Source organism: Hemibagrus wyckioides, linkage group LG26 (genome assembly GCF_019097595.1).
Source record: "Hemibagrus wyckioides isolate EC202008001 linkage group LG26, SWU_Hwy_1.0, whole genome shotgun sequence".
Taxonomy (NCBI): domain Eukaryota; kingdom Metazoa; phylum Chordata; class Actinopteri; order Siluriformes; family Bagridae; genus Hemibagrus; species Hemibagrus wyckioides.
In genome coordinates this window covers 881,212-904,771 of record NC_080735.1, presented here as the reverse complement: position 1 = coordinate 904,771, position 23,560 = coordinate 881,212, and the positions used below count along the sequence as shown (strand labels likewise).

At 34.5% G+C, this 23,560-nt stretch overlaps 2 protein-coding genes across 6 annotated transcripts in view; one reads left to right on the top strand and one right to left on the bottom strand.

The window, feature by feature from the left end:
- Nucleotides 1-23,560, top strand: part of LOC131346490 (NACHT, LRR and PYD domains-containing protein 3-like) — a 38,870-nt gene that overhangs the window by 6,570 nt on the left and 8,740 nt on the right. Inside the window, exons 4-9 of one of the 5 annotated variants that reach the window (XM_058379938.1) lie at nucleotides 1,368-1,484; nucleotides 2,302-2,412; nucleotides 2,910-2,958; nucleotides 4,610-4,820; nucleotides 5,179-6,955; nucleotides 7,262-7,435. In XM_058379938.1, the coding sequence (XP_058235921.1) occupies nucleotides 1,368-1,484; nucleotides 2,302-2,412; nucleotides 2,910-2,958; nucleotides 4,610-4,820; nucleotides 5,179-6,955; nucleotides 7,262-7,435 (2,439 nt within the window). The remainder of the gene's footprint in view (nucleotides 1-1,367; nucleotides 1,485-2,301; nucleotides 2,413-2,909; nucleotides 2,959-4,609; nucleotides 4,821-5,178; nucleotides 6,956-7,261; nucleotides 7,436-23,560) is intronic. The other 4 variants (XM_058379942.1, XM_058379940.1, XM_058379941.1 and 1 more) reach the window with 4 other exon arrangements.
- Nucleotides 19-23,560, bottom strand: part of LOC131346497 (lecithin retinol acyltransferase-like) — a 155,816-nt gene continuing 132,274 nt past the window's right edge. Inside the window, exon 3 of the mRNA XM_058379952.1 lies at nucleotides 19-29. The gene's annotated coding sequence lies outside the window, so the exon portion shown is untranslated. The remainder of the gene's footprint in view (nucleotides 30-23,560) is intronic.

The window sequence follows — 23,560 nt, the reverse complement described above, 5'->3', positions numbered from 1 at the left end:
CCACCTTAGGGTTTAGGTCTGGAGACATGCTTGGCCAGTGCATCACCTTTACCCTCAGCTTCTTTAGCAAGGCAGTGCTTGCAGGTGTGTGTGGGGTCGTTATCATGTTGGAATACTGCACTGCAGCCCTATCTTGACTGTAGGCAAGACACACTTGTCTTTGTACTCCTCACCTGGTTGCCCCCACACACACTTGACACCATCTGAACCAAATAAGTTTATCCTGGTCTCATCGGACCACAGGACATGGTTCCAGTATTCCACGTCCTTAGTCTGCTTGTCTTCAGCAAACTGTATGTGGGCTTTTTTGTGCATCATCTTTAGTAGAGGCTTCCTTCTGGGACGACAGCCATGCAGACCAATTTGATGCAGCGTGTGGCGTATGGTCTGAGCACTGACCGGCTGACCCCCCACCCCTCTGACCGGCTGACCCCCCACCCCTTCAACCTCTGCAGCAATGCTGGCAGCACTCGTATGTCTATTTCCCAAAGACAACCTCCGGATATGACACTGAGCACGTACACTCAACTTCTTTGGTGGACCATGGCGAGGCCTGTTCTGAGTAGAACCTGTCCTGTAAAACCGCTGTATGGTCTTGCCCACCGTGCTGCAGCTCAGTTTCAGGGTCTTGGCAATCTTCTTACAGCCTAGGCCATCTTTATGTAGAGCAACTATTCTTTTTTTCAGATCCTCAGAGAGTTCTTTGCCATGAGGTGCCATGTTGAACTTCCAGTGATCAGTATGAGAGAGTGTGAGAGCGATAACACCAAATTTAACACACCTGCTCCCCATTCACACCTGAGACCTTGTAACACTAACGAGTCACATGACACCGGGGAGGGGAAATGGCTAATTGGGCCCAATTTGGAGATTTCCACTTAGGGGTGGAGTCACTTTTGTTGCCAACGGTTTAGACATTAATGTCTGTGTGTTGAGTTATTTTGAGGGGACAGTAAATTTACACTGTTATACAGGCTGGACACTCACTACTGTACATTGGAGCAGAGGGGCATTTCTTCAGTGTTGTCACATGAAAAGATATAATAAAATATTTACAAAAATTACTCACTTTTGTGAGATACTGTATATATATAATGTTGAATATATTTGACTGGTTTATGACACATAAACCCAGAAATGTTTATGTAGCTCAGAAAGAATTTGTGTTTGACATTCCATCTTTAGTCTGATAATGAAAGTGAATTTTGGAAAAATGGAAATGTAAAGAGAAATCTGATTTTAAATGGAAAATGTTTTTTATTTACTGTCATGACTTAGGAGAGTTTAGAGAAGTCAGTCCCTGAGGGGGGAAATGATTATGAAATTATAAATAATACTTACATATGGAATTGTCCTGTTGGCTTTAGTCTGATGGAAGGTGAGACATCTGACTCACCTGAACCCAGCCATATGTCTGTGAAGACTGACTGGTCAGTAGATCAACCATGGAACATAAGAGATAAAAACAGTTTCACTGACCTGAGGTAAGGATGATGGTGCTCCTCATACATACATTGCACCAATAATAACAGATCTTACCCATAGAGGCATGGACTCCACAGACCTCTAAAGGTATGCTGATGTTAACAGCAGATGCTTTAAGTCCTGTAAGTTGTGAGGTGAAGCCTTCATTGATCAGACTTGTTTTCCCCACACATTCCACAGTTTCACAGTCCACAGCTTGAACTCTTGTACCTCAAACTGTTCCTGAACAATATTTGCAGTTTGTCAGGGAGCATTATACTGTTGAAAGAGGACACATATTAGGGAACACCATTACCATAAAGGAGAGTACTTGGTCTGCAACAGTGTTTAGTTAGGTGATACGTGTCAAAGTAACATCCACATGAATGCCAGGATCCATCGTTTCCCAGCAAAACATAGCCCTGAGCATCACACTGCCTCAGACCAGACCTAACCTTTATTCCTCATGCACATAAGTGAGCCTTGGGTGTCCATGACCCTGTCACCAGTTCACCAGTTGTCCTTCCTTGGACCAGTTTTGTTAGATACTGGCATGTTGGAGATGCTCTGACCCAGTCATCTAGCCATCACAATTTGGTCACTAAATTGCTAATATATGACTGTTTACTTAATGCTCAATAAATCCTAATAAATCCTTCCACAAGGTAATCTCATTCAATTCACCAGTCAGTAGTTTCATGTTATGGCTGTTTGATATACAGTACAGATATATACTATAATTATGACATACATTTATCTGTTGACTCCTCTTTGCCTTGAATTATTAAGTCACAATTGTATCTTTACTGATAGTCCCCTAAATTCTGTGTGCCCTAGTTTGATGGAGAGATTAGACTCACCTGAACCCAGCCATGTGTCTATGATGAGTGAAACCTCAATAGATCAACCATGGAATTTCAAAGCTAATAAAAGAGACAGTTCACCAAGGTATGGTAAAATCAATCTTAAAAGTTTCACTTAATAAATCTTTTATACAGAAGACGTTGCAGGTTTCACAACTCAAACGCCACCAAACAGTTCTTGGGAGACCATAAATGGGACCTTTGCTCATGTTTCTTTCCTCTCACAATGCATGTCTTGGTTGAGGGTAGGAGATTAGACTCTCACCTGAGGCTCAGCAGAACATTGTCAGGGGAAATTATTTTGCTCTAGGCCACTGTTTCTCTCTGTTCAGCATTCAGCACTGACTGTACAGCACCCAGGGTAAAACAGAGCATCATTAACAACACACAGGTGGACACTCTTTCACTGAATGACCCATTTTCTCCTCACACACTGCCATCCTCTATTCAACACTTTATAAACCATGTCCTTGCTAAAACAATGTGTGGAACAGGAAAAAGACTGCATGATGCTGCAACTGGTATAGAAGTTTGGGTTAAATCCAAATTTATATTTTGAATCATATTTTTTCCTGTTTGCAGACCCCAAGAGGAGAGATCAAAAATAACCAGCAGAAATCAACAGGTCAAGGTAAATGTTTGTGTGTGTGTGTGTGTGTGTGTGTGTAAAACAAGTATCTAAGAACACTGTGTAAAACTACATGTTGTAATTTTATTTGAGCTTTTGTTTGTGGTATTATTATTTTCACTCTGCACCACAGTGAGATTAATCAGAGAGTAAAGGTTACAGGTGTAGCCAGTCTGAGGGCACAGATACCTTTCCCTTAAATGTAAATACTTGAGTTTAAAGTTGATGGTTTAACACTATTAAAAAATTTCAGACACCTCCATCATAATAAAACTGACACCGTTTTGGGCATGAACTAAACACGGTTGGTTTGTATAATCTCAGTGAAGTGCTGAGAAAATCTTAACTGTGTTAAGGGATCTGAATAATAATAATAATAATAATAATAAGAAGAAGAAGAAGAAGAAGAAGAAGGTATAAATATCAGTGTAATTTTAGACAAGTTTAAACATGTATTAAATGGCATACATTAAATTAGGACTTCAGACACATCTACCTATTTTTTAAAAATTAAGATGGTCTGTCAGACCCCAAAGACTATTAAACTATTCACAATATCTGTAAGTAATTGGTTAAAGTTATTCGAACTGCTAAATGGTTTTGGCATAATTTCACTGGCCTTGTGCTTATAATACATCAGGCAGCCATGTTTCATAGATATAGAACAAAATCTTGATGAAAATGCATTAAGAAAAGTCTTTGAGTTTGCTCAGAACCCTGTAAAAAGTGAGAGTCAGAAGCATCCATGAGAAGCAGTTTACCATACAATCTAGTCTGGTCTTCACACAATTTTCAGTCAGTCATCAATTGAAATCTTGGGTGCAGAACACCCGACTGCAATGCCTAGTGTGGTGGACCCACCAGTGTAATGCAATTAAAGGGTCAAATAATGATATGAAACCAACAAATAAAGGCCCCAGATCTGTCAGCAATCCTGACATGTCAAGAAAGTTTTATCAGTTAATCCAGATGCTGATATGATAAACTGTACCACCTGGGAGCACATCTTCATAAAAGAGAAGCTCACAGGACACCCACAATGTATGAGTTTTTATTTAAATGCCTCAACTCTAATTTTAAGTTGTAATAAAGGATGATGGCTGCTGTGGGCAGTGAAATTCTATATCATTCTATATCATGTGGGGCAGTAGTAGCTCAAAAGGTTCAGGTTCTGGTTTGTTGATCGGAGGATCAGGGTTCAAGCTGCCACCGCTGGGCCCCTGAGCAAGGCCCTCAACCCTCACTGCTCCAGGGACACTGTATCATGGCTGACAATGCACTCTGACCCCAACTTCCAAAGTTGAGAATTTCACTGTGGTGTAATGTATATGTGATAAATAAAGCCTTCGATTCTATTCTATTCTATTCTATTCTATTCTATTCTATTCTATTCTATTCTATTCTATATTATGTAATGTGAGGCCCTCTAGCTTGAGCTTCAAAGAGCAGATGTGCATTTAGCTAGGCAGCACTGCCTGTGACCAAGGCTTCAAGTAAGCACTTTAGACTCTCAACTGTCATACAGTTCACTCTAACCTCATAAGACACATCTGAGCTCAACCTTTCTATTACAACATTCATACCTCACTGTAGTCTTATGGTGCTTTTATCTTGAATTTCTTTGAGGTTTTTTTTTATTTCTTTCACTACTCAGGAGTTGGAGTATGAAGCCTTCACTCTGCTGAATAATGAATTGAAAAATTTCAGGGATCTGCTGAGTTCAGATCACACATCCTGGTCTGAGAGTGAAGTGGACGATGATGATGATGAGGATCAGAGCTCTGCCAGAGAGGGTGTACAGAGGATCATAATGCACCTACTGAAGAAGTTAAACTATTCAGATCTTGCCAACACACTGCAGACCAGTAAGAGCTCATAACATTATTCCATCCCTTTACACTTGTCCATGATTATCTTACTTAGCAGATTAAGTATTTTGATCTTATTTTATATATCAAGGACCTTGAAATTACATAATTTAAGAAACTTAGATAAAAATTTCCTTCATATTTTCACTTGACATGATCCCACAGACTATTAGAACACTTTCTGTAATTAGATGAGCCACTGTATGTGAACAAATCAACTCATGGAGTCAATTATATAATAATTTTCAAATGTCTTATATTCCTCTGTAGAAGACAGAATTTAGGTATGCTCTATAGATATAAATATGTATAGTGATCATACCACAAAAAAATCACTATATTCTGTTGTTTTTAGGGCTGGACAATGGGATTCATAAAAAAATTAAATCCAAAATCAGTGATAAATATAAAATCATTAATGAAGGAATCTCAGAGCATGGAACCTCAACACTTCTGAATGAGATCTACACAGAGCTCTACATCACAGAGGGTTGGAGTGGAGACATCAATAATGAACATGAGGTGAGACAGATTGAGACAGTGTCCAGGAGACCAGTAACACAGGAGACACCCATCAACTGTAATGACCTCTTTAAGGACAAGTCCATCAGAACTGTGCTGACTAAAGGAGTTGCTGGAATTGGAAAAACAGTTTCTGTGCAGAAGTTCATTCTGGACTGGACTGAAGGAAAAGCAAATCAGGACATCACCTTCATGTTTCCACTTCCCTTTAGAGAGCTGAATCTGATGAAGCAGAAAAATCTCAGTCTGATGAATCTTCTTCATCACTTTTTCCCAGAAATGAGAAAACTAGAATTAATAAACTGTGACTCCTACAAAGTCCTGTTCATCTTTGATGGCCTGGATGAGTGTCGACTTCCTCTAAATTTCCAGAAGAATGAGAGATTGTGTGATGTGACAGAGTCAGCCTCAGTGGATGTTCTGCTGACGAACCTCATCAAGGGGAATCTGCTTCCCTCTGCTCTCCTCTGGATAACCTCTCGACCAGGAGCAGCCAATCAGATCCCTCCTGAGTGTGTAGACCAGGTAACAGAGGTACGAGGGTTTAATGATCCTCAGAAAGAGGAGTACTTCAGGAAGAGGATCAGTGATCAGAGCCTGGCCAATAAAATCATCACACACATGAAGTCTTCAAGAAGCCTCTACATCATGTGCTACATCCCAGTCTTCTGCTGGATCTCAGCCACTGTTCTAGAGAGAATGTTGGGTGAAGCAAAGAGTGGAGAGATCCCCAAGACTCTGACTCAAATGTTCACACACTTCCTGATCTTTCAGATCAAACACAAGAACCAAAAGTACCATCAGAAATGTGACCCTGATCCTCAGCAGACCAGAGAGAGTATCCTGGCACTGGGAAAACTGGCTTTCCAGCAGCTGGAGAAAGGAAACCTGATCTTCTATGAGAAAGACCTGAGAGAGTGTGGCATTGATGTCAGAGAAGTGTCAGTGTACTCAGGAGTGTGTACCCAGATCTTCAGAGAGGAGTTTGGGCTTCACCTGGGGAAGGTCTTCAGCTTTATACATCTGAGTGTTCAGGAGTTTCTGGCTGCATTGTATGTGTTTATTACCTTCATATTAAACAACAAAATTGTGATAGGGCAGGAAAGCACTAGAAGTATTTTTATATTTAAAAAACCAAGCATCTCTGATCTCCTGAAGTGTGCAGTGGACAAGGCCTTACAGAGTGAGAATGGACACCTTGACCTGTTCCTCCGCTTCCTTCTGGGTCTCTCACTGGAGTCCAATCAGACTCTCTTACGAGGCTTAATGCCACAGACAGGAAGTAGTTCTAATAACAAAGAGGAAACAGTCAACTATATCAGGAGAAAGATCAAAGCAAATCCATCTCCAGAGAAATTCATTAATCTTTTCCACTGTCTGAATGAAATGAACGAAAATAGACTAGTAAAAGAAATCCAAACTTACCTGAACAGAGCCAATAAAAGTGCTCTCAGTGGAACCAGACTCTCTCCTGCTCAGTGGTCAGCTCTGGTGTTTGTATTACTGAGCTCACAGGAGGAACTGAATGAGTTTGACTTGACAAAATATCATCCATCAGAAGAGTGTCTCCTGAGGTTGCTCCCAGTGGTTAAAACATCAGTCCAAGCTGTGTGAGTATATTTTACTCCACTCATTTATATATAGATGGATATAAATGTAGATAGAAAACAAAGCTGCACAATTGTAAATTATTGTGTGGATAAAAATTATTTTAAGTGTCTTGGAAAAGCAACCACATATAAATATCCTATACCAGTAGAAACCCTAGGAGCCCTTGCCCGAGTTCTAGAACCTGGTGTTATATCTATAATAAATGTACAATCTAAAAAGTATAGACATCTTTTAAAATTTTGCTTGTTGATAACATTTCTTCTTCTGTTTTATGTGTTTTGATGTATGATTATATTCTCTTCCAGGATGAGTATGTGTAACCTGACAGAGGAAAGCTGTACAGCTCTGTCCTCAGTTCTCAGCTCAAAGTACACCAGTCTGAGAAAACTGGACCTGAGTATGAATAACCTGCAGGATTCAGGAGTGAAGCTGCTCTCTGATGGACTGAAGAATCCACACTGTAAACTAGAACTACTGTGGTGAGATCATTTTCATACACAAACACATTTGAGTTAAATTGACCTATATTTATAGTGTAAAGGCACTATGCCTCTGCAGTGTTTGTCAGTGGAGATAATTTTATGTACATGTTAGTAATGGGTGTGTGTCAAATATGTGTAACTCTTTGTCAAGTTGTACTCTATAACATCGTGTATTGATGTTGCAGAACAAAGCTCTATGTGTATCGTGAATGTATGTGTATGTGAATGATGTATGTGTATGTGTGTGTATGTGTATGTGTATGTGTATGTGAATTATGTATGTGTATGTGTATGTGTATGATGTATGTGAATGATGTATGTGAATGATGTATGTGTATGTGAATGATGTATGTGAATGATGTATGTGAATGATGTATGTGAATGATGTATGTGTATGTGAATGATGTATGTGAATGATGTATGTGAATGATGTATGTGTATGTGTATGTGAATGATGTATGTGTATGTGAATGATGTATGTGTATGTGAATGATGTATGTGTATGTGTATGTGAATGATGTATGTGTATGTGAATGATGTATGTGTATGTGTATGTGAATGATGTATGTGTATGTGAATGATGTATGTGAATGATGTATGTGAATGATGTATGTGAATGATGTATGTGTATGTGAATGATGTATGTGAATGATGTATGTGAATGATGTATGTGAATGATGTATGTGTATGTGAATGATGTATGTGAATGATGTATGTGAATGATGTATGTGAATGATGTATGTGTATGTGAATGATGTATGTGTATGTGTATGTGAATGATGTATGTGAATGATGTATGTGAATGATGTATGTGAATGATGTATGTGTATGTGTATGTGAATGATGTATGTGTATGTGAATGATGTATGTGAATGATGTATGTGAATGATGTATGTGAATGATGTATGTGTATGTGAATGATGTATGTGTATGTGAATGATGTATGTGAATGATGTATGTGAATGATGTATGTGAATGATGTATGTGTATGTGAATGATGTATGTGTATGTGAATGATGTATGTGTATGTGAATGATGTATGTGTATGTGAATGATGTATGTGTATGTGTATGTGAATGATGTATGTGTATGTGTATGTGAATGATGTATGTGTATGTGAATGATGTATGTGTATGTGAATGATGTATGTGTATGTGAATGATGTATGTGAATGATGTATGTGTATGTGTATGTGAATGATGTATGTGTATGTGAATGTGAATGATGTATGTGTATGTGAATGATGTATGTGTATGTGAATGTGAATGATGTATGTGTATGTGTATGTGAATGATGTATGTGTATGTGTATGTGAATGATGTATGTGTATGTGAATGTGAATGATGTATGTGTATGTGAATGATGTATGTGTATGTGTATGTGAATGTGAATGATGTATGTGTATGTGAATGATGTATGTGTATGTGTATGTGAATGATGTATGTGTATGTGAATGATGTATGTGTATGTGAATGATGTATGTGTATGTGAATGTGAATGATGTATGTGTATGTGAATGATGTATGTGTATGTGTATGTGAATGATGTATGTGTATGTGTATGTGTATGTGTATGTGAATGTGTATGTGAATGTGTATGTGTATGTGAATGATGTATGTGTATGTGAATGTGAATGATGTATGTGTATGTGAATGTTGTATGTGTATGTGAATGTGAATGATGTATGTGTATGTGTATGTGTATGTGAATGTGTATGTGTATGTGAATGATGTATGTGTATGTGTATGTGTATGTGAATGATGTATGTGTATGTGTATGTGTATGTGTATGTGTATGTGTATGTGAATGATGTATGTGTATGTGTATGTGAATGATGTATGTGTATGTGTATGTGTATGTGTATGTGTATGTGTATGTGAATGATGTATGTGTATGTGTATGTGTATGTGAATGATGTATGTGTATGTGTATGTGAATGATGTATGTGTATGTGAATGATGTATGATGTATGATGTATGTGTATGTGTATGTGAATGATGTATGTGTATGTGTATGTGAATGATGTATGTGTATGTGTATGTGTATGTGTATGTGAATGATGTATGTGTATGTGTATGTGTATGTGTATGTGTATGTGAATGATGTATGTGTATGTGTATGTGTATGTGTATGTGTATGTGTATGTGTATGTGTATGTGAATGATGTATGTGTATGATGTATGTGTATGTGTATGTGTATGTGTATGATGTATGTGTATGTGTATGTGTATGTGTATGTGTATGTGAATGATGTATGTGTATGTGTATGTGTATGTGAATGATGTATGTGTATGTGTATGTGTATGTGTATGTGTATGTGTATGTGAATGATGTATGATGTATGATGTATGTGTATGTGTATGTGAATGATGTATGTGTATGTGTATGTGTATGTGTATGTGAATGATGTATGTGTATGTGTATGTGTATGTGAATGATGTATGTGTATGTGTATGTGTATGTGTATGTGTATGATGTATGTGTATGTGTATGTGTATGTGTATGTGTATGTGTATGTGAATGATGTATGTGTATGTGAATGATGTATGTGTATGTGTATGTGTATGTGAATGATGTATGTGTATGTGTATGTGTATGATGTATGTGTATGTGTATGTGTATGTGTATGTGAATGATGTATGTGTATGTGTATGTGTATGTGTATGTGAATGATGTATGTGTATGTGAATGATGTATGTGAATGATGTATGTGTATGTGAATGATGTATGTGTATGTGTATGTGAATGATGTATGTGTATGTGAATGATGTATGTGAATGATGTATGTGTATGTGTATGTGTATGTGAATGTGAATGATGTATGTGTATGTGAATGATGTATGTGAATGATGTATGTGAATGATGTATGTGAATGATGTATGTGTATGTGAATGTGAATGATGTATGTGTATGTGAATGATGTATGTGAATGATGTATGTGAATGATGTATGTGTATGATGTATGTGAATGATGTATGTGTATGTGAATGATGTATGTGAATGATGTATGTGAATGATGTATGTGAATGATGTATGTGTATGTGAATGATGTATGTGAATGATGTATGTGAATGATGTATGTGAATGATGTATGTGTATGTGAATGATGTATGTGTATGTGAATGTGAATGATGTATGTGTATGTGAATGATGTATGTGAATGATGTATGTGAATGATGTATGTGTATGATGTATGTGAATGATGTATGTGAATGATGTATGTGTATGTGAATGATGTATGTGAATGATGTATGTGAATGATGTATGTGAATGATGTATGTGTATGTGAATGATGTATGTGAATGATGTATGTGTATGTGAATGATGTATGTGTATGTGTATGTGTATGTGAATGATGTATGTGTATGTGTATGTGAATGATGTATGTGTATGTGAATGATGTATGTGTATGTGAATGATGTATGTGAATGATGTATGTGAATGATGTATGTGAATGATGTATGTGTATGTGAATGATGTATGTGTATGTGTATGTGAATGATGTATGTGAATGATGTATGTGTATGTGTATGTGAATGATGTATGTGTATGTGTATGTGAATGATGTATGTGTATGTGTATGTGAATGATGTATGTGTATGTGTATGTGAATGATGTATGTGTATGTGAATGATGTATGTGAATGTGTATGTGTATGTGTATGTGTATGTGTATGTGTATGTGTATGTGAATGATGTATGTGTATGTGAATGATGTATGTGTATGTGAATGATGTATGTGAATGTGAATGATGTATGTGTATGTGAATGATGTATGTGTATGTGTATGTGAATGTGAATGATGTATGTGTATGTGTATGTGTATGTGAATGATGTATGTGTATGTGTATGTGAATGTGTATGTGTATGTGAATGATGTATGTGTATGTGAATGATGTATGTGTATGTGTATGTGAATGATGTATGTGTATGTGTATGTGAATGATGTATGTGTATGTGTATGTGAATGATGTATGTGTATGTGTATGTGAATGATGTATGTGTATGTGTATGTGAATGATGTATGTGAATGATGTATGTGAATGATGTATGTGAATGATGTATGTGAATGATGTATGTGTATGTGAATGATGTATGTGTATGTGAATGATGTATGTGTCTGTGTATGTGAATGATGTATGTGAATGATGTATGTGTATGTGTATGTGAATGATGTATGTGTATGTGTATGTGAATGATGTATGTGTATGTGTATGTGAATGATGTATGTGAATGATGTATGTGTATGTGAATGATGTATGTGTATGTGTATGTGAATGATGTATGTGTATGTGTATGTGAATGATGTATGTGAATGATGTATGTGAATGATGTATGTGTATGTGTATGTGAATGATGTATGTGTATGTGTATGTGAATGATGTATGTGAATGATGTATGTGAATGATGTATGTGAATGATGTATGTGAATGATGTATGTGTATGTGAATGATGTATGTGTATGTGAATGATGTATGTGTCTGTGTATGTGAATGATGTATGTGAATGATGTATGTGTATGTGTATGTGAATGATGTATGTGTATGTGTATGTGAATGATGTATGTGTATGTGTATGTGAATGATGTATGTGAATGATGTATGTGAATGATGTATGTGAATGATGTATGTGTATGTGTATGTGAATGATGTATGTGTATGTGAATGATGTATGTGTATGTGTATGATGTATGTGAATGATGTATGTGTATGTGAATGATGTATGTGTATGATGTATGTGAATGATGTATGTGTATGATGTATGTGAATGATGTATGTGAATGATGTATGTGTATGTGTATGTGAATGATGTATGTGTATGTGAATGATGTATGTGTATGTGTATGATGTATGTGAATGATGTATGTGTATGTGAATGATGTATGTGTATGTGAATGATGTATGTGTATGTGTATGTGAATGATGTATGTGTATGTGTATGTGAATGATGCATGTGTATGTGTATGTGAATGATGTATGTGTATGTGTATGTGAATGATGTATGTGTATGTGAATGATGTATGTGTATGTGTATGATGTATGTGAATGATGTATGTGTATGTGAATGATGTATGTGTATGATGTATGTGAATGATGTATGTGAATGATGTATGTGTATGTGTATGTGAATGATGTATGTGTATGTGAATGATATATGTGTATGATGTATGTGAATGTGTATGTGTATGTGAATGATGTATGTGTATGTGAATGATGTATGTGTATGTGTATGTGAATGATGTATGTGTATGTGTATGTGAATGATGTATGTGTATGTGTATGTGAATGATGTATGTGTATGTGAATGATGTATGTGAATGATGTATGTGTATGTGTATGTGAATGATGTATGTGTATGTGTATGTGAATGATGTATGTGTATGTGAATGATGTATGTGTATGTGTATGATGTATGTGAATGATGTATGTGTATGTGAATGATGTATGTGTATGATGTATGTGAATGATGTATGTGAATGATGTATGTGTATGTGTATGTGAATGATGTATGTGTATGTGAATGATGTATGTGTATGTGTATGTGAATGATGTATGTGTATGTGAATGATGTATGTGTATGTGAATGATGTATGTGTATGATGTATGTGAATGATGTATGTGAATGATGTATGTGAATGATGTATGTGTATGTGTATGTGAATGATGTATGTGTATGTGAATGATGTATGTGTATGTGAATGATGTATGTGTATGATGTATGTGAATGATGTATGTGAATGATGTATGTGTATGTGTATGTGAATGATGTATGTGTATGTGAATGATGTATGTGTATGTGAATGATGTATGTGTATGTGTATGTGAATGATGTATGTGAATGATGTATGTGAATGATGTATGTGAATGATGTATGTGTATGTGAATGATGTATGTGTATGTGTATGTGAATGATGTATGTGTATGTGTATGTGAATGATGCATGTGTATGTGAATGATGTATGTGAATGATGTATGTGAATGATGTATGTGAATGATGTATGTGTATGTGAATGATGTATGTGTATGTGTATGTGTATGTGTATGTGTATGTGAATGATGTATGTGTATGTGAATGATGTATGTGTATGTGTATGTGAATGATGTATGTGTATGTGAATGATGTATGTGTATGTGTATGATGTATGTGAATGATGTATGTGTATGTGAATGATGTATGTGTATGTGTATGTGTATGTGTATGTGTATGTGAATGATGTATGTGTATGTGAATGATGTATGTGTATGTGTATGTGTATGTGTATGATGTATGTGAATGATGTATGTGTATGTGAATGATGTATGTGTATGTGTATGTGAATGATGTATGTGTATGTGAATGATGTATGTGAATGATGTATGTGAATGATGTATGTGAATGATGTATGTGTATGTGAATGATGTATGTGAATGATGTATGTGAATGATGTATGTGAATGATGTATGTGTATGTGAATGATGTATGTGAATGATGTATGTGAATGATGTATGTGAATGATGTATGTGTATGTGAATGATGTATGTGTATGTGTATGTGAATGATGTATGTGAATGATGTATGTGAATGATGTATGTGAATGATGTATGTGTATGTGTATGTGAATGATGTATGTGTATGTGAATGATGTATGTGAATGATGTATGTGAATGATGTATGTGAATGATGTATGTGTATGTGAATGATGTATGTGTATGTGAATGATGTATGTGAATGATGTATGTGAATGATGTATGTGAATGATGTATGTGTATGTGAATGATGTATGTGAATGATGTATGTGTATGTGAATGATGTATGTGTATGTGAATGATGTATGTGTATGTGTATGTGAATGATGTATGTGTATGTGTATGTGAATGATGTATGTGTATGTGAATGATGTATGTGTATGTGAATGATGTATGTGTATGTGAATGATGTATGTGAATGATGTATGTGTATGTGTATGTGAATGATGTATGTGTATGTGTATGTGAATGATGTATGTGTATGTGTATGTGAATGATGTATGTGTATGTGTATGTGAATGATGTATGTGTATGTGTATGTGAATGATGTATGTGAATGTGAATGATGTATGTGTATGTGAATGATGTATGTGTATGTGAATGTGAATGATGTATGTGTATGTGTATGTGAATGATGTATGTGTATGTGTATGTGAATGATGTATGTGTATGTGAATGTGAATGATGTATGTGTATGTGAATGATGTATGTGTATGTGTATGTGTATGTGAATGATGTATGTGTATGTGAATGATGTATGTGTATGTGTATGTGAATGATGTATGTGTATGTGAATGATGTATGTGTATGTGAATGATGTATGTGTATGTGAATGTGAATGATGTATGTGTATGTGAATGATGTATGTGTATGTGTATGTGAATGATGTATGTGTATGTGTATGTGTATGTGTATGTGAATGTGTATGTGAATGTGTATGTGTATGTGAATGATGTATGTGTATGTGAATGTGAATGATGTATGTGTATGTGAATGTTGTATGTGTATGTGAATGTGAATGATGTATGTGTATGTGTATGTGTATGTGAATGTGTATGTGTATGTGAATGATGTATGTGTATGTGTATGTGTATGTGAATGTGAATGATGTATGTGTATGTGTATGTGTATGTGAATGATGTATGTGTATGTGTATGTGAATGATGTATGTGTATGTGTATGTGAATGTGAATGATGTATGTGTATGTGTATGTGTATGTGTATGTGTATGTGAATGATGTATGTGTATGTGTATGTGTATGTGTATGTGAATGATGTATGTGTATGTGTATGTGTATGTGTATGATGTATGTGTATGTGTATGTGTATGTGTATGTGAATGATGTATGTGTATGTGTATGTGTATGTGTATGTGAATGATGTATGTGTATGTGTATGTGTATGTGTATGTGAATGATGTATGTGTATGTGTATGTGTATGTGTATGATGTATGTGTATGTGTATGTGTATGTGTATGTGAATGATGTATGTGTATGTGTATGTGAATGATGTATGTGTATGTGAATGATGTATGATGTATGATGTATGTGTATGTGTATGTGAATGATGTATGTGTATGTGTATGTGAATGATGTATGTGTATGTGTATGTGTATGTGTATGTGAATGATGTATGTGTATGTGTATGTGTATGTGTATGTGTATGTGTATGTGAATGATGTATGTGTATGTGTATGTGTATGTGTATGTGTATGTGTATGTGTATGTGAATGATGTATGTGTATGATGTATGTGTATGTGTATGTGTATGTGTATGATGTATGTGTATGTGTATGTGAATGTGAATGATGTATGTGTATGTGTATGTGTATGTGAATGTGAATGATGTATGTGTATGTGTATGTGTATGTGTATGTGTATGTGTATGTGTATGTGAATGTGTATGTGTATGTGTATGTGTATGTGAATGTGTATGTGTATGTGAATGATGTATGTGTATGTGAATGATGTATGTGTATGATGTATGTGTATGTGTATGTGTATGTGAATGATGTATGTGTATGTGTATGTGTATGTGTATGTGAATGATGTATGTGTATGATGTATGTGTATGTGTATGTGTATGTGTATGTGTATGATGTATGTGTATGTGTATGTGTATGTGTATGTGTATGTGAATGATGTATGTGTATGTGTATGTGTATGTGAATGTGAATGATGTATGTGTATGTGTATGTGTATGTGAATGTGTATGTGTATGTGAATGATGTATGTGTATGTGAATGATGTATGTGTATGTGAATGATGTATGTGTATGTGAATGATGTATGTGTATGTGTATGATGTATGTGTATGTGTATGTGTATGTGTATGTGTATGATGTATGTGTATGTGTATGTGTATGTGTATGTGAATGATGTATGTGTATGTGAATGATGTATGTGTATGTGAATGATGTATGTGTATGTGAATGATGTATGTGAATGATGTATGTGTATGTGAATGATGTATGTGTATGTGTATGTGAATGATGTATGTGTATGTGAATGATGTATGTGAATGATGTATGTGTATGTGTATGTGTATGTGAATGTGAATGATGTATGTGTATGTGAATGATGTATGTGAATGATGTATGTGAATGATGTATGTGTATGATGTATGTGAATGATGTATGTGTATGTGAATGATGTATGTGAATGATGTATGTGAATGATGTATGTGAATGATGTATGTGAATGATGTATGTGTATGTGAATGATGTATGTGAATGATGTATGTGTATGATGTATGTGTATGTGAATGATGTATGTGTATGTGAATGTGAATGATGTATGTGTATGTGAATGATGTATGTGAATGATGTATGTGAATGATGTATGTGTATGATGTATGTGAATGATGTATGTGAATGATGTATGTGTATGTGAATGATGTATGTGAATGATGTATGTGAATGATGTATGTGAATGATGTATGTGTATGTGAATGATGTATGTGAATGATGTATGTGTATGTGAATGATGTATGTGTATGTGTATGTGTATGTGAATGATGTATGTGTATGTGTATGTGAATGATGTATGTGTATGTGAATGATGTATGTGTATGTGAATGATGTATGTGAATGATGTATGTGAATGATGTATGTGAATGATGTATGTGTATGTGAATGATGTATGTGTATGTGTATGTGAATGATGTATGTGAATGATGTATGTGTATGTGTATGTGAATGATGTATGTGTATGTGTATGTGAATGATGTATGTGTATGTGAATGATGTATGTGAATGTGTATGTGTATGTGTATGTGTATGTGTATGTGTATGTGTATGTGTATGTGAATGATGTATGTGTATGTGAATGATGTATGTGTATGTGTATGTGTATGTGAATGATGTATGTGTATGTGAATGATGTATGTGTATGTGTATGTGAATGTGAATGATGTATGTGTATGTGTATGTGTATGTGAATGATGTATGTGTATGTGTATGTGTATGTGAATGTGTATGTGTATGTGAATGATGTATGTGTATGTGAATGATGTATGTGTATGTGTATGTGAATGATGTATGTGTATGTGTATGTGAATGATGTATGTGTATGTGTATGTGAATGATGTATGTGTATGTGTATGTGAATGATGTATGTGTATGTGTATGTGAATGATGTATGTGAATGATGTATGTGAATGATGTATGTGAATGATGTATGTGAATGATGTATGTGTATGTGAATGATGTATGTGTATGTGAATGATGATGTATGTGTATGTGTATGTGAATGATGTATGTGAATGATGTATGTGTATGTGTATGTGAATGATGTATGTGTATGTGTATGTGAATGATGTATGTGTATGTGTATGTGAATGATGTATGTGAATGATGTATGTGTATGTGAATGATGTATGTGTATGTGTATGTGAATGATGTATGTGTATGTGTATGTGAATGATGTATGTGAATGATGTATGTGAATGATGTATGTGTATGTGTATGTGAATGATGTATGTGTATGTGTATGTGAATGATGTATGTGAATGATGTATGTGAATGATGTATGTGAATGATGTATGTGAATGATGTATGTGTATGTGAATGATGTATGTGTATGTGAATGATGTATGTGTCTGTGTATGTGAATGATGTATGTGAATGATGTATGTGTATGTGTATGTGAATGATGTATGTGTATGTGTATGTGAATGATGTATGTGTATGTGTATGTGAATGATGTATGTGTATGTGTATGTGAATGATGTATGTGTATGTGTATGATGTATGTGTATGTGTATGATGTATGTGAATGATGTATGTGTATGTGAATGATGTATGTGTATGTGTATGTGAATGATGTATGTGTATGTGAATGATGTATGTGTATGTGAATGATGTATGTGTATGTGTATGATGTATGTGAATGATGTATGTGTATGTGAATGATGTATGTGTATGTGAATGATGTATGTGAATGATGTATGTGAATGATGTATGTGTATGTGTATGTGAATGATGTATGTGTATGTGTATGTGAATGATGTATGTGTATGTGTATGATGTATGTGTATGTGTATGATGTATGTGAATGATGTATGTGTATGTGAATGATGTATGTGTATGATGTATGTGAATGATGTATGTGAATGATGTATGTGTATGTGTATGTGAATGATGTATGTGTATGTGAATGATGTATGTGTATGTGTATGATGTATGTGAATGATGTATGTGTATGTGAATGATGTATGTGTATGTGAATGATGTATGTGTATGTGTATGTGAATGATGTATGTGTATGTGTATGTGAATGATGCATGTGTATGTGTATGTGAATGATGTATGTGTATGTGTATGTGAATGATGTATGTGTATGTGAATGATGTATGTGTATGTGTATGATGTATGTGAATGATGTATGTGTATGTGTATGATGTATGTGTATGATGTATGTGAATGATGTATGTGAATGATGTATGTGTATGTGTATGTGAATGATGTATGTGTATGTGAATGATGTATGTGTATGTGTATGATGTATGTGAATGATGTATGTGTATGTGAATGATGTATGTGTATGTGAATGATGTATGTGTATGTGTATGTGAATGATGTATGTGTATGTGTATGTGAATGATGTATGTGTATGTGTATGTGAATGATGTATGTGTATGTGAATGATGTATGTGAATGATGTATGTGTATGTGTATGTGAATGATGTATGTGTATGTGTATGTGAATGATGTATGTGTATGTGAATGATGTATGTGTATGTGTATGATGTATGTGAATGATGTATGTGTATGTGAATGATGTATGTGTATGATGTATGTGAATGATGTATGTGAATGATGTATGTGTATGTGTATGTGAATGATGTATGTGTATGTGAATGATGTATGTGTATGTGTATGTGAATGATGTATGTGTATGTGAATGATGTATGTGTATGTGAATGATGTATGTGTATGATGTATGTGAATGATGTATGTGAATGATGTATGTGAATGATGTATGTGTATGTGTATGTGAATGATGTATGTGTATGTGAATGATGTATGTGTATGTGAATGATGTATGTGTATGATGTATGTGAATGATGTATGTGAATGATGTATGTGTATGTGTATGTGAATGATGTATGTGTATGTGAATGATGTATGTGTATGTGACTGATGTATGTGTATGTGTATGTGAATGATGTATGTGAATGATGTATGTGAATGATGTATGTGAATGATGTATGTGTATGTGAATGATGTATGTGTATGTGTATGTGAATGATGTATGTGTATGTGTATGTGAATGATGTATGTGTATGTGTATGTGAATGATGCATGTGTATGTGAATGATGTATGTGAATGATGTATGTGAATGATGTATGTGTATGTGAATGATGTATGTGTATGTGAATGATGTATGTGTATGTGTATGTGTATGTGTATGTGAATGATGTATGTGTATGTGAATGATGTATGTGTATGTGTATGTGAATGATGTATGTGTATGTGAATGATGTATGTGTATGTGTATGATGTATGTGAATGATGTATGTGTATGTGAATGATGTATGTGTATGTGTATGTGAATGATGTATGTGTATGTGAATGATGTATGTGTATGTGAATGATGTATGTGTATGATGTATGTGAATGATGTATGTGTATGTGAATGATGTATGTGTATGTGAATGATGTATGTGAATGATGTATGTGAATGATGTATGTGTATGTGAATGATGTATGTGTATGTGAATGATGTATGTGTATGTGAATGATGTATGTGAATGATGTATGTGTATGTGTATGTGAATGATGTATGTGTATGTGAATGATGTATGTGAATGATGTATGTGAATGATGTATGTGTATGTGAATGATGTATGTGTATGTGTATGTGAATGATGTATGTGAATGATGTATGTGTATGTGAATGATGTATGTGTATGTGTATGTGAATGATGTATGTGAATGATGTATGTGTATGTGAATGATGTATGTGTATGTGAATGATGTATGTGAATGATGTATGTGTATGTGTATGTGAATGATGTATGTGTATGTGTATGTGTATGTGTATGTGTATGTGTATGTGAATGATGTATGTGTATGTGAATGATGTATGTGTATGTGTATGTGTATGTGTATGTGTATGTGAATGATGTATGTGTATGTGTATGTGAATGATGTATGTGTATGTGTATGTGTATGTGTATGTGTATGTGTATGTGTATGTGAATGATGTATGTGTATGTGAATGATGTATGTGTATGTGTATGTGTCTTGAATTATGTATGTGAATGTAGTGTATGTATGTGTATGTGAATGATGTATGTGTATGTGTATGTGTATGTATATGTTGTATGTGAATGATGTATGTGAATGTGTATGTGTCTTTGTATGTGTATGTGTATGTGTATGATGTATGTGTATGTGTATGTGTATGTGTATGATGTATGTGTATGTGTATGTGTATGATGTATGTGTATGTGTATGTGTATGTGTATGTGTATGTGTATGTGAATGATGTATGTGTATGTGTATGTGTATGTGAATGATGTATGTGTATGTGTATGTGTATGTGTATGTGTATGTGAATGATGTATGTGAATGATGTATGTGTATGTGTATGTGTATGTGAATGATGTATGTGTATGTGTATGTGTATGTGTATGTGTATGTGTATGTGTATGTGTATGTGAATGATGTATGTGTATGTGTATGTGTATGTGAATGATGTATGTGTATGTGTATGTGTATGTGTATGTGTATGTGTATGTGTATGTGAATGATGTATGTGAATGATGTATGTGTATGTGTATGTGTATGTGTATGTGTATGTGAATGATGTATGTGTATGTGTATGTGTATGTGTATGTGTATGTGAATGATGTATGTGTATGTGTATGTGTATGTGTATGTGAATGATGTATGTGTATGTGTATGTGTATGTGTATGTGTATGTGTATGTGAATGATGTATGTGTATGTGTATGTGAATGATGTATGTGTATGTGTATGTGTATGTGTATGTGAATGATGTATGTGTATGTGTATGTGTATGTGTATGTGTATGATGTATGTGTATGTGTATGTGTATGTGTATGTGAATGATGTTTGTGTATGATGTATGTGTATGTGTATGTGTATGTGTATGTGTATGATGTATGTGTATGTGTATGTGTATGTGTATGTGAATGATGTTTGTGTATGTGTATGTGTATGTGTATGTGTATGTGTATGTGTATGTGTATGTGTATGTGTATGTGAATGATGTATGTGTATGTGTATGTGTATGTGTATGTGTATGTGTATGTGAATGATGTATGTGTATGTGTATGTGAATGATGTATGTGTATGTGTATGTGAATGATGTATGTGTATGATGTATGTGTATGTGTATGTGTATGTGTATGATGTATGTGTATGTGTATGTGTATGTGTATGTGTATGTGTATGTGAATGATGTTTGTGTATGTGTATGTGTATGTGTATGTGTATGTGTATGTGTATGTGAATGATGTATGTGTATGTGTATGTGTATGTGAATGATGTATGTGTATGTGTATGTGAATGATGTATGTGTATGATGTATGTGTATGTGTATGTGTATGTGTATGTGTATGATGTATGTGTATGTGTATGTGTATGTGTATGTGAATGATGTTTGTGTATGTGTATGTGTATGTGTATGTGTATGTGTATGTGTATGTGTATGTGAATGATGTATGTGTATGTGTATGTGTATGTGTATGTGTATGTGTATGATGTATGTGAATGATGTATGTGTATGTGTATGTGAATGATGTATGTGTATGTGAATGATGTATGTGAATGATGTATGTGTATGTGTATGTGTATGTGTATGTGTATGTGTATGTGTATGATGTATGTGTATGTGTATGTGTATGTGTATGTGTATGTGTATGTGTATGATGTATGTGTATGTGAATGATGTATGTGTATGTGTATGTGAATGATGTATGTGTATGTGTATGTGTATGTGTATGTGTATGTGTATGTGTATGTGAATGATGTATGATGTATGTGTATGTGTATGTGTATGTGTATGTGTTTGTGTATGTGAATGATGTATGTGTATGTGTATGTGTATGTGTATGTGTATGTGAATGATGTATGATGTATGTGTATGTGTATGATGTATGTGTATGTGTATGATGTATGTGTATGTGTATGTGTATGTGTATGATGTATGTGTATGTGTATGTGTATGTGTATGTGTATGATGTATGTGTATGTGTATGTGTATGTGAATGATGTATGATGTATGTGTATGTGTATGTGTATGTGTATGTGTTTGTGTATGTGAATGATGTATGTGTATGTGTATGTGTATGTGAATGTGTATGTGTATGTGTATGATGTATGTGTATGTGTATGATGTATGTGTATGTGTATGTGTATGTGTATGATGTATGTGTATGTGTATGTGTATGTGTATGTGTATGATGTATGTGTATGTGTATGTGTATGTGAATGATGTATGATGTATGATGTATGTGTATGTGTATGTGTATGTGTATGTGTATGTGAATGATGTATGTGTATGTGTATGTGTATGATGTATGTGTATGTGTATGTGTATGTGTATGTGTATGTGTATGTGTATGTGTATGATGTATGTGTATGTGTATGATGTATGTGTATGTGTATGTGTATGATGTATGTGTATGATGTATGTGTATGTATGTGTATGTGTATGATGTATGTGTATGTGTATGTGTATGTGAATGATGTATGTGTATGTGTATGATGTATGTGTATGATGTATGTGTATGTGTATGTGTATGTGTATGTGTATGTGTATGTGAATGATGTATGTGTATGTGTATGTGTATGATGTATGTGTATGTGTATGTGAATGATGTATGTGTATGTGTATGTGTATGTGTATGTGTATGTGAATGATGTATGATGTATGTGTATGTGTATGTGAATGATGTATGTGTATGTGTATGTGTATGTGTATGTGTATGTGAATGATGTATGTGTATGTGTATGTGTATGTGTATGATGTATGTGTATGTGTATGTGAATGATGTATGTGTATGTGTATGTGTATGTGTATGTGTATGTGTATGTGAATGATGTATGATGTATGATGTATGTGTATGTGTATGTGAATGATGTA